At 40.3% G+C, this 12,317-nt stretch overlaps 2 protein-coding genes across 2 annotated transcripts in view; both read right to left on the minus strand.

The window, feature by feature from the left end:
* The window catches only part of LOC6621439 (chaoptin), a 239,917-nt gene that overhangs the window by 195,212 nt on the left and 32,388 nt on the right, over window positions 1–12,317 (minus strand). The window lies entirely within an intron of this gene.
* On the minus strand, window positions 8,324–9,559 carry LOC116802181 (zinc finger BED domain-containing protein 1-like). Its single transcript, XM_032725670.1, has 2 exons — window positions 8,983–9,559; window positions 8,324–8,915 (listed from the first exon to the last, which is right to left on the minus strand). The coding sequence occupies exons 1-2, from the start codon at window positions 9,184–9,186 to the stop codon at window positions 8,493–8,495; spliced, it is 627 nt and encodes a 208-aa protein (XP_032581561.1). The 5' UTR covers window positions 9,187–9,559; the 3' UTR covers window positions 8,324–8,492.

Consider the following 12,317-nt stretch of genomic DNA (forward strand, 5'->3'; position numbering starts at 1 on the left):
ATTGACGCAGTACAAGTTTGTTGACCCATGTTGCCACGCCCACTCTAACGCCTACAAACCGCACAAAACTGCCATGCCCAAACTTTTGAACCATTTTCGAAATTTTTCATAATTTTATTAGGTTTGTAAATTTTTATCGAGTTGCAAAAAAACTTTTTGCCACGCCCACTTTGGAACAATTTTTTAAATTTTTTCTCATTTTATTCTCCAATATCTATTGGTATTCCAGAAAAATTACGAAATTTTGAGATCGCATTCACACTAGCTGAGTAACGGGTATCTGATAGTCGAGGAACTCGACTATAGGCATTCTCTCTCGTTCTTATCTATGAACCGGTCTACCTACCCCTTTGGGACCTAATTTGCTGGGCAATGCTTTCTTTGCTGTTGATTGTTTGTTAATTTTATTATTAAATTACCCATAATTTGCTCTGAGCAGGCGATTTGGGGTACGTTTGTGGTGCGTCGGCAGAGTCGTGGGCGGGGCAATCACCTGAGGGGTCAGTTCAATCACGAGGTAATTGAATAATACAATGGATTGCCGCTTGAACCGTTTCCGGCAACGTCTGGGCCTCGCACTCGAAAGCCCCTTCTGCAAACGACGCCCCTGTTCTTTGAGCTCTGGGCTCAGCAGTGATTTCGAGCCTATATGTACGCAAGAACATACATATACATATTTAGGGATGTACGTATGTTCATAAGCGATGGAGCATGGTAAATTAGACCACGAAGACGGCCTCGCACCCTCGCAAGCGAAAACGCTTGACTGCTCCCATTAGACAGCCGTTTGGTTACTTTCATAGTCCTTGCCTGGTTTTGACTTGACTTTTTAGCTTTGGCTTACACTTTGCACTCCAGAATCCGTCTCATATGTATCTGAGCATCTGTATCTGCGGCTGTGTGCTCGGTCTCGGTTGCTTTCGTTTTTATTTTGAGCATGAAATGTTTGCTTTGCTTTGTTTCTGTTTTGCGTCTGAATTGTTCAACGCTTTTGTCCTTGTCTTTATTAAAACTTTGCCTGCAGCAAAAGCAGGAGCAAATACAGAATTATACGAAGAAAATGTGTGTCTGTTGAGTGTGTGCTGAATATTGCACATTTACTTATTGACTGAACAACACAGACCTTGGAAATTGGATTTTAACTAGCATCACTACTTGGACATCCGGGGAATACATAACTGGGATTGGCTTAATTAGAGCCTCTAGTGCATTTATCTAAGACTTGAAGCCGAAAATACGCACCGCTTTTCGCTCTGTGTACCAAAGAGAAACGGAGATGGAAACAAGAGAAAATTCTATAGTGAAGTTCCCCGACGGTCAGATACACCTTACTCAGCTTGTGGATATCTATAGATTTTGGGGAATAAAAAAAAATGTAAAAACTGTTAATAAGTGCCCGTTTTGGGCGTTTTTTGGATAGAAATTGACAAGACCAGCAACGAACGAAGAAAAATTTAGCAAAATTGTATAAGTATGGGCGTCACATAAAGATTTTTGGAAAATCGATAGAAATTTAGAAGACTAATAATATTAAAAAATATCCAAACATTTTTCAAACGGACGGACATGGCCAAGAATAAGTAAGAATATTCTTCCTGTTACATACTTTTTAAAGGATCTAGTATACCCATTTAGTCTACGAGTAACGTGTATAAATAGCAGAGCGAGATGGCTAGCAACAGAGGGCCATTAACATTTTCTTTAGCTTTCTTTCACATGTTTGCCTACACTTTCCCTGCCCTGTTTTCCGAATGTAGCTCTCTGGCTTTCCCCTTCGGCTTTCGCATGTGCATGTGGCCGCCGGTTAAAAAATTTTGTTTTTGGCCCACCGTCGAGTGGTGCCGTAGGATGCTGTGGTGGTCATGGTGGGAAAGTGGTGTTCAGCTGACCAACAGTTGACCCCCAAAACGGGCTGGGTTTCGTCTTTCAACTTGACTTTCTGCTAGTGTAACTCGCAAGCCTATCGCGCACCTCCTGACCCTCGGAAAATGCAATTCGTATTCATGGCAGCATGCGCAGCATTCAAGTCCCGGCAAGGACATTCACTTCTGCTCAGCCGCATTTCATGGCGCCCACCATTGGCACTGCAAAAAAGTTGACTCAAAAGTCTCTCTCAAAGGGTGCTGTTATTTAACTTTTAATTACTTAAAACACATCTTTTTAAATAGATAATATAAAAAAATTGTTAGCAGCAGGTTTTCAAAGTTTCTTGTATTGATACGAATTTCCCAAGATCTATTTTTTTAGTTCCCAAAATCTGGAAACTCATACGGGCGGGCAAAATAAGATGACTAGATCGATTTGGCTGAAGCAAATCATTTTATTTTATCCATTTGTATTAAAAAAAATGGTATAAGAAGCAGCTGTCTTCTATAATTCAAATAATATCAAATGAAGTTAATATTAATAGCCAAAATTTGAGGGTGTTTCCAAGTGCACCCATTGCCAGAAAGTCCTACATACATATGTGCCCTCATATACTCAACCACATTGTATCCACTTCTGAGCTCTTGATTTCTGATTTTCTTTGTGTCCCGGCTGCGGTGTGCACTTTCTTTTGATTTTTCTTATTTTTCCAGCGTACTCTCCATTTTCTCCTTTGCTCGGATTTTTTTCTTTTTTCCCGCCGGCGGGTAAAAACTCTTGATGGTGGGGCGTTGGCCACCGATTTTGGTTTCAGTTTACTCCTCTAACCTTTATCACGTTTTAGCCGCTGGGCAAAAGTTGGCTATTCTTTAATGAGCGCAATTTTATTAACCGCTTTAACGTTATTTCTTGACCTCGTGGCGGCGACCCCACTACCCACAAAAAGCAGAAAAAGGAAAATACGACCGCCGCAGAACAATATTTGCTTTTTGTCGGAGCCGTTTTATGTACAAAACGAATTTTGAACTTTTGTTTGACAATTTTTAGCATATTTGCCTTATAAATTCCACGAAAAGGCCGCCCAAAGTCAACTTGACCAATAACGAAAGCAAAGCGTTTGGAACTTAAATGTTAGGCTATGTAACCTTTAATTTCAATTCAAAATACGCTGATGGCTCATTTGAGGCTCCAACCCAAAATTATAGACGCATCGAACTGTTAAGGCTAAAAATTTAGTTTAGTGAAGTATGTTGTGTTCAAGAATTCCTTCAAAAAAGGTTGCATTAAAGCAGAGTGAAAAGAGCTTGAAATGGTATTCCCTTTGCTGCCATTGCCTTTTCCTGTTCTTCATCCAACAAAAGGTAAGCAGCGAGGGCAATAAATAAGGGAGTATGTGTATGTGTAAGGGTGTGCATGTATGTGCAGGGACAGGGAAGGACAACAAGATTCTGCCCGGCATCAACAAGAGCAAAATCTCATGATCCTGGAAAATGCACTGGGAAAATAGTTGGGTCATTTTAGGTCGAATAAAGGCATAAAAATTAAAGAATAAAAATATTCCTCAATACTATAAATAAGTAGATAGAAATCACATATTCATAAGCTTCACCGACTTTTAACTATTAATTTAGAAACAGATATATAAAAAACAATATTTAAATATATTAATAAAGAAATACTGGTAATCCAATCTTGATACAGAAACGATATAAAACATACCATTCTTTGTAGCTAACATTAAACTGGCACGAAACGTCTGGGGAAGGCAGGCCAAACAATGCAATGTCGATTTATACGTCTACTTTTCTTCCAGTGGCGGAGGCTCTAGTATCTATCTACTGCGACTATCTGTGTGTAGGAACTATTTGTAGAAGTTAACGTGAATAATATTTACTTACTGGCATAATAAGTAGTGCATTTGTATGGAGATTGGACGAACGCAGGACGCTCTACTTCTCAGACAGGCCATCAAAATCTAAAGCATCATCTATCCGCCCTCTAGCTCCTCCTTCACTCTCCCTCTACTGTAAGTATATCCATTTGTTTATACTTGCGAGCTGGCTCACGTTATTTGCTTAGACAACCAAATCAAATTGAAAAGTAAACTCAGTTAGCATTCAAATGCTACAAAATGTATTCCACCTATTGGCGCCTGCATATGTTTTACCGATTCTGGATGTGTTTATTTGTTTTTGAGTGGGTGTCTATGTAAAATGGAGCCGATTGGGTCTAGTTCTTGGTGTATGCCAGCTGCTGGCAAAGGAACAAGCCCAGAATTTCCACAGTTGACACTAAATATCTATATATGTGCAGGAAGTATCAACATCACAAGGCATTATCTTAGCTTTAACTCTGTGAATAGGAAGCAATTCTTTTGATTACAATAGATACTATTTATCTAATTTCAAAATCGAATCCATTTCCTGGTCCCCAATAAGGTGTTGCCTATCGAAGGACTCATGCTCACCCCTAAGTTCTACAAAACCCCTTACAATCTCACTGTATCGGCAGCTAGCTTTTTCGAAATCATGCAAATAGATTTACAATAATCATAAATATTAAGCCATCGTAGGCTCGGGAGTTAAGCTCCAATATGTATTTCAATGCTTCCTTCACATTTCAGTGCCGAGACAAAGACCCGGGATTTAGCAGCTCGAGCAGCTGCGACCCAAAAGGTGTCCTGGGAAGCTCCTGGGGCAGGACAGCTACCAAATGATTCGGGCGAATGTCGAGCTGAGCTTTTGACAAAACAAATGACATTGACAAAATAGACACGAAGCAGCAATAGGACGAGACAGAGGGCATGGGGTTGTGGATACGGATGGGATGCGGGAATGGATTCAGAGTGGAGTCAAGTGGGAGGGTGTGCTTGGAGGCGACGGTGAGAAAGAGGCTCTGCGAAAGCATAAAAAGAAATCGGCTTAATTTCACGTTGTTTATGCTGAGTAATAACGAATTATGCAAATTATTTTATAATAAATTTATGCCAGCAGAGACAGCAACAACAACGAATCGAACGCACAAACGAGCACAGAGCGAGGACATAAAACACAAGACAAAACGCAAAAGGACAATGCGACTAAGGACAGTCAACAAGGTGGCGCAGAATAAGGCAGATAAATACGTTTATCAGGAGGCGAGAAATTCTGAAACGCTGTATAGGAGTCGGCGATAGAGTTGAGCGCTAAGCTTTTTTTGTGCGACGATTTTGAATATTGAAAATTATATTGGCTACTCCGCACGTTGAGTCGAATAATTGAACCATGGTCACACTTCCCCATAATAGTTAGTTCAAGGGCATGTCCACACTGCGCGAACCGTTCAAGTAATATAGTTATGAAATAACTATATAAATAATTATATTTTTAAACATTATTCCCGTTCCGGCTATTTTTTTCTCGAAGTCCACAGTGGGCACCAGGAGCAAGATCCTGTCCATGGGTGTGGCTCGGGCTTATGTCTCCATATTCATCGCCAACTCCAATCTCAATATCGCCATCCGTTTCTGGGCTGCCTTTTGGGGCGCGTGTGACCAAGTATGCATGAAAATCCAATTTGCCTGCATGCTGCGAGGGGGGAGGGGGGCTGATGGCGAAAAAGTGGGCGGGCGAGGCAGAAAGCTCGAACGGTGAAGGCAACACGTAACAATCAAAGTGAAAACAAGGCTACACGGACATGGCAAACGTAATGGTTACTGTTACAGTAATATTTATGGATTTCACTTCCCCCACCACCCGCACACTCGTAACCACACAAACAGAGCCACAAACACACAATGGAGACAAACAATGGCTTTAAAAGCAAGAGCCAGATTATCCTTATGTATGGCTTTGTTAATGTTTTACCTGTATGCAAGCCAGAAATGAAAATGGAAAACGCCAAGTGACCCACTTCCATCGTTGGCCAAGTCAATCGGGGATTTGCGAGGAGATCTGAAATCTGCGGCAGATTTGCGAGAGGCAAAATGTACATTCCAGAAGAGAACATTTTATTTCTCTTAAAATTTAATCCATCGCATACTAAGAAAATGCTAATTGTTTGGACTTAATCAAAGTAGTTTCAAATGGTGTAGACCTTTGTATTTATTGTTATTGATTATATGTAGCTTACCCGTCGGTTGCTCAAGTATGTCTTTAAAATGTGAGGACGAATTGTTGATGGTAAAAACATTCCTTGACAATCGTAAGGTAAAAATAAGCCAATAAAAGCAAAACTAAAAACGTAATTAAAATTTCAATTACAGTTGGTCCATCAAATATTTCTGCTGAGCAAATACAATTAGAGTAATTGCAAAATTTTTGCCAGCCAAATACGCTCGACTGTTTCGCAAAATCAATTAATTATTCTATGTAATATGACGGCGAGTAGATGGCTGGCGGATTTCCGGAAACGCAGGAGGGCAAGGTAAATTTCATACTGCTCCAGTCTGACAGCCTTCAAATAAAGAACAAGCTAATAAAAGTTTTTGCCATCTACTGGAAATTAATTATACGCACAGCTCACCTGCCAGCACAATCTATGTATATTTTTTGTCTCTATCTCAAGACCTCTATGCGCGGTAAAATGTTGGGCCAGTAATTGAACACAGACCAGTGGTAAATTTGCTGACTGATTGGGTTTATCGATGGACATTTTCACTTAACCTCCCGCCGATCGTAAAACCATATTTTTCTTTATGGCGCTGCGTTGGCATATGGCCATAAAAGCCAAAGTCAGCCAACTGCCAAAATAAAGACGCTCAAGGGCGCAGGAAACGGAAAACAGGACGAAACAGCACCGAACAGCAGAGCCCAGAACGGTACAGCAAACATTAAACGTAGCAGAAAAGTTTAGTGGCGGTCATTTGCTGGGGTCTGGGTCCTTTCCAGGCGTTTTTCCTTTTGGCAAAACGGCACTGGCAGCGACCAGGCCAATCCTTTCGTGTCCATTTACATTTTTAATGTTGGTTGGTCGTAAAAAATCTGATTAAATACCACGTAATAGATCCCTTTGACGGCCGCACTGGACTGGGACTGCTTTCCCCGCTTCCTCCGTGTTACTGTGATTGGCCGACCGCCCTTGAGCGGGTTAAGTATTGTTAAATTACATTCAATAAACAAGCAATGAATATTTTATTGTTGCCTTCAACAAGGTGGACGAAATTATTTATGATTTTCTGAGCGATGATGACGGCCAACTAAGTCGGTGAGGGGCACAGATTGATTTCCGCTTGATTGGCACAAATCTCAATTTGATAGAATCATTTTGTTTTATAACGACGAACTTTTTTATTGAGTCCCGAAGTTATGTTGCCCCATAAACGGAGTAAATTGTTGTGCTGAATTTTAATCGCTTTTTCTGCGGTTAAGTGGAGGTCCTGGTTTCCTTCTCGTCACTCCCTCTGAGCCCCGACTCCCTGCGATGTGCTGCAAATGCAGGAACTTAAAACCGGCTAAGCAAATGTAATTTTCTTTTATTTTTCAGACGGACGAGTAACAGCCCGGAGCACGGATAAGCTGATTAATATGCCATGGGAAATAAGTAGTAAAACTGATACTGATTAAGTTTGGCTGCACTTTTCCACACTCACTTGAATACCATTTTGTAAATGTATTTTAATCAGTTCTTGGCACTCATCGAAGATATTAAGTTCATTGTGGCACCATGTATACTAAAACCTTAAGAGTTATACTCAACGAAAATCTTTACTACCTCGCGTAAATTCTAAATAACTATGGGATAGTAATCCATTGATTTGCACGATGTTTTGAAGAAGGCGTGTGTACTGTTATGATTATCGGATAGCATTTTCGTTTGCCCTGTTGCACTTTCAAACCCGTTGTCCTCACAAGATATTATGTCATTTTCTAGACCAAGCAGCGTAAATCTTCGAAATTTTACGACTGTCATTTGGGCAACAGAGTTGCTCGATGAACGATGGAAGGGGGGTAAGTCCTGAGGACGCTTAAGGAACTGTTAAGTGGTCTTAGAAGGAAGCTGCAGTGCAGTTTTTATGCTCCTTCGGTGTTTGCCGTTTTTAATTGCTGTCGCTTTCCGAACATTTACTGCTTCAAATGAGCTGAGGCGTCGAGATTTATGGCCCACATATACACTCGTCGTCGTCAGTGATGCATTTTCCAACAAAGTCGCAAAAACGCAGTCGGGCATTCTAATACATTTTAATTTGGACACTGAAAGCTGATTGAAAGTGAAAAGAAATGGCGGAGCGTTAGCAGGAAGCCCTTTGCGAACTGCCATTTTGGCCCACACTGCAGTGTCGCATTTCCTGCCACAAACAGTGGTAGAAAACGGGCGTTAAAGCTAGCAATGTGTTTTACATCTTAGTGAGTTTTCTTGATGAGTTTTTTAACAAATTCCAGTTTTTATTAAATTTAGTTCGTTTTCTTTTTTTAATTGTATACCCCAAAACAACAACAAAAGTCGACCGCTAAAAAGCAATCAGTTCCTTCTAGTGTTGGGTAATCCTAGTTCAATTTGAGGAATAAGTTCGTTCGTTCGTTTAAAATCAATGAACTAGGTCGTTCATTTAGTTCAATCGTTCATTTTTTAAACTTGCTTAAAGGTGCTTCAAAAAAAAAAAAATGTTATGAATTTATTTCATACAATGCTGTCATTGAAAATTAATATTATTTATTCAATTGCATGCGAGCAATCATATGTGAGCTCATAACAGTTGCCTCACTCTCAATAAAATGAGCTGTAACAGCAATATAACTTTCATTTGCAAGAGAGGTCCAACAATCCGTTGTCAAACAAACTGCAGATGCCAGCTCCATTTTTTCTTTGACGCTACCAACAATTTCGTCCCGAAGCTTTGGAAGAAGCACGTTGGACAGCGTTTTTCGAGTGGGCATCTTGTATCCGGGGCAATTAGACACATCATCTATGAGCTGCTTGAAATCAGGCTCTTCTACAATTCGCAATGCATGATGACCTTTTGCAATCATACGAACTAGTTGCCTATCAATTTTCTCAGCTTTCCCGGCAGCCGGTGGTCGTTGAATGAACGAAGTTATTACTTGCTGTTGGGGTCCAATTATCTGAGGAGTCTATGTTAAAAGAAATCAAGAATTTAGTAAGCCTACTTAAATGAATAAATCAAAATATTATGTTTACATTTGCTTCCTGTCGGCTTTCATTGGTTTGGCGCTTTGTTTCCTCCAAAGCTGCTGGGTGGTTATTTTTAAGGTGACGCGATAAGTTTCCTTGCGATCCACCAGCCACACTAAGCACAGTTTTGCAGTATTTGCATTTAGCACTCTTCTCATCCACTGAATCAAAGAAATTCCAAACTTTGCTATGCTTTCGTTTTGAAGCCATAGATACGCACAAACTTGTAAGCCGTAGTTTTAAATGTATTCGAAAATTAATCAGCTTATTCGATAAGCGAACTTTCGAACTAAATGAACTAAGACCAACCTATCGAACTAAGTGAACTCAGACCGACCTATCGAACTAAGTGAACTCAGACCGACCTATCGAACTAAGTGAACTCAGACCGACCTATCGAACTAAGTGAACAACGAACGAACGATCAGGGTAAGAGATCAAAATGAACGACGTGAACTAAGTGAACTATATTGAACTAAGTGAACTAAATTGAACTATCGAACTATATTGAACTATAAAGGCAGACCTAGTTCGTTCGTTCAGTTTGGTGAATAGTTCAATTTAGTTCGTTCGTTCACGAACGACACAACACTAGTTCCTTCCATTATCAACAATTAAAAAAGTGACTCAAGATACTACATTTATCCAATCTGCACTACGAAACAAGAGAGAATTCTATAGTTGAGTTCCCCGACTATCAGATACCTGTTACTAAGCTAGTTTGAATGCGAATACGAAATTTAATAATTTTTCTGGAATATCGATAGATATGCGGGAAAAATTAGAAAAAATTTAAAAATTGTTTCACAGTGTGGGTGTGACAGATTAGGCGGCTTAAGAGCGTTAGAGTGGGCGTGGTAGAACCTATATGCTGAATCCCAACCTTCTAGATTTTAAAGTTCCTGAGATCTCGACGTTCATACGGACAGACGGACATGGCTAGATCGACTATGCTATTGATCCTGATCAAGAATATATACATATATATATAGTCGGAAACGTTTCCTTCTGCCTGTTACATTATTTTCAACCAATCTAGAATACCCGTTTACTCTACGAATAACGGGTATAATAAAGCAAGAAAAATTGATATAGTCGAGTACCACGACTATCATATACCCGTTAAATAGCTAGTGGAATTGAGAATGCGAAAAATAGGCGGCTTGTGGGCGTTAGTGTGGCAAAAAGTTTCTTATCAATACGATAACAAGCCGAATAAAAATATAAAAAAAACCCAAAAATCAAAACATCAAAATATTTTTCAAAAATGTGGGCGTGCCAGTTTTGGGCGGATTGTAGGCTATTGAAGTGGGCGTTGCAGAACGTGCCATCAAACTTGCGCTGCGGCTTCTAGAATCTGTATGCTGAATATCAACCTCGTAGCTTTTATAGTTCCTGATATCATGACGTTCATACGGACAGACGACTCCCTGATTATGAATATATAATATATATATCGGAAACGTTTTTTTCTACCTGGTACATACTTATAAACGAATATGGTATACACTTTTACTCTACGAATAACGGGTATTAAAATTGGGATGCAAGTTTAGTTATGGGCGGACGGACATGGCTTAATTGACTCAGCTTTTTACTTATGCTCCTCTGGATCGTAATACAGAAAGTGGCGTACGCTTGAACAGGAGATCTTCAGTTACATCTGATTTTTGATTTTTATAATTGCTGTTTTCGAAAAAATGCGCAACAATAATGGTTCGATCGTTGGCAACTTCATAAGTTCTCATTTACTGGACGTTGTTTGGCAATGTGACTCCTTTTGTACGATTAGTGTTGCCTGTTGTTTGTTGATGCCCTTTATTTATTTCGACTCAGCCGTTGTTGGCAAGACCACGCCCACTCACGGCCCTGTGCCCACATCCTGGTGGCCTGTTATTAGTGTTATTGTTACAGTTATTGTTTTTGTATTGCGCTTTATTTTACATTTATGGCATGGCTGCGACAGACTGCGCCGCTGCCCGTTAATGACAACAAACTATGCAGTGGGGATGGCGCTTAGATGTTAGAGAGGTTCTGGGCGGGCAGGAGGCAGAATAACTCCGCATCGCTAACGTTCCCATGTCCGGAATGAACGCAAAATGTCATCACTGGGCAGGACTTCTAACGAGGGGAACGGGGTTTACTTAAGTCGATTTAGGGCAGTTTATATAGCAATTATTTCTGAATGGCTGTTCTATGCGCATATATATATATATATTCCAAATACTCTCGTTAATAGTAAGATTAGTTTTTATGTTCTACAATAGGATCAAGTTATCAGGCATAACTTATTTTAACAAAATTCCCTAACAAATTCAAAATGGACTATTGTAAAAATAATTTCTGCCTCATTTAGCCAATTCCATTGAATTCAATTGAGGTGGAACGCAATCTGCCCACCGGCAGTATTAACTTAACCCTGAAGCCGAAGAAAATCTGCGCGCACACCGCGAAGGTTGCGAAGAACGCACTCACATGCGAAACACCAACCTCAGTCGAATGAGTGCATTCATTATGGATTCACTTCACAGCATTGTCCCTGTTGGTAAAGATTATCCACAAGTGACCCCAAATGTTTTCCCAGCACATTGTTACGGCGTCTGATTTCCCCGCAGCTGGCAGTGCGCTATTCGCTTTTCGCTAAGTAGCGACAAGTTCGCACAAAGGCGCAGAACGAGGACTTTGTGGGGCATTACGTATACGTCGGGTGGTACACTGCTGCTGCTCCTTTCAACGCTCGCCACTTGACGCCGCCTTGCACTGCAACTACGATTTTAACTCGTAGTCAGTCCCGCGTTCGTCCCTTAAAGACGACACTGGAATGGCATTGTCTTCCGAGGTGGCCATTGAGCTCTTTTATAGGGCAAATCTGTGTATTACCAGGGGCATACCACCGAATATGACACATATCCCAGCTATTGCTGGGTATTATTTGAAAATATCATTTTAAGTTATGGTTGATACGACACGATAACCAACGCTCTTTTATTTGATTTCATTCTAAGCGATTTTTGTCTGGTCGGCTGGTTTTCTGATTCTGGGTATGTGATTGCTATGCTATACGGACCGTTCGTATTAAAATTAAAATACACTTAGACGTTTTTTTAAAGTATATTGTATAAGAGCAGGGTTTTTTAAAAGATGCAAATATCTTGAGGGTATTTACTAGCAATAATCCACTGTGGCCACCACTGACGGACTTTTATACAGCGCCGTGGGCGCTTGGGGACGTGGCGAGCGTTAGGTGCTCAGAAAGTCAGACAGACAGCGGAGTCTTTCATATTTAAACTGACAGTTTATTGTGCTTTTCATTACAATTTTGCTTGTGAGTTTTATTTTGC

The sequence above is a fragment of the Drosophila sechellia genome, chromosome X, assembly GCF_004382195.2.
Source record: "Drosophila sechellia strain sech25 chromosome X, ASM438219v1, whole genome shotgun sequence".
Lineage (NCBI taxonomy): Eukaryota > Metazoa > Arthropoda > Insecta > Diptera > Drosophilidae > Drosophila > Drosophila sechellia.

Bases quoted from the DNA above. Each gene is read 5' to 3' on its own strand.
- LOC116802181 (XM_032725670.1), bottom strand. From the start codon at position 9,186: ATGGCTTCAAAACGAAAGCATAGCAAAGTTTGGAATTTCTTTGATTCA. The intron at 8,916-8,982 runs GTAAACATAATA...CTTTTAACATAG, and splicing joins AAAGCCGACAGGAAGCAAAT to ACTCCTCAGATAATTGGACC.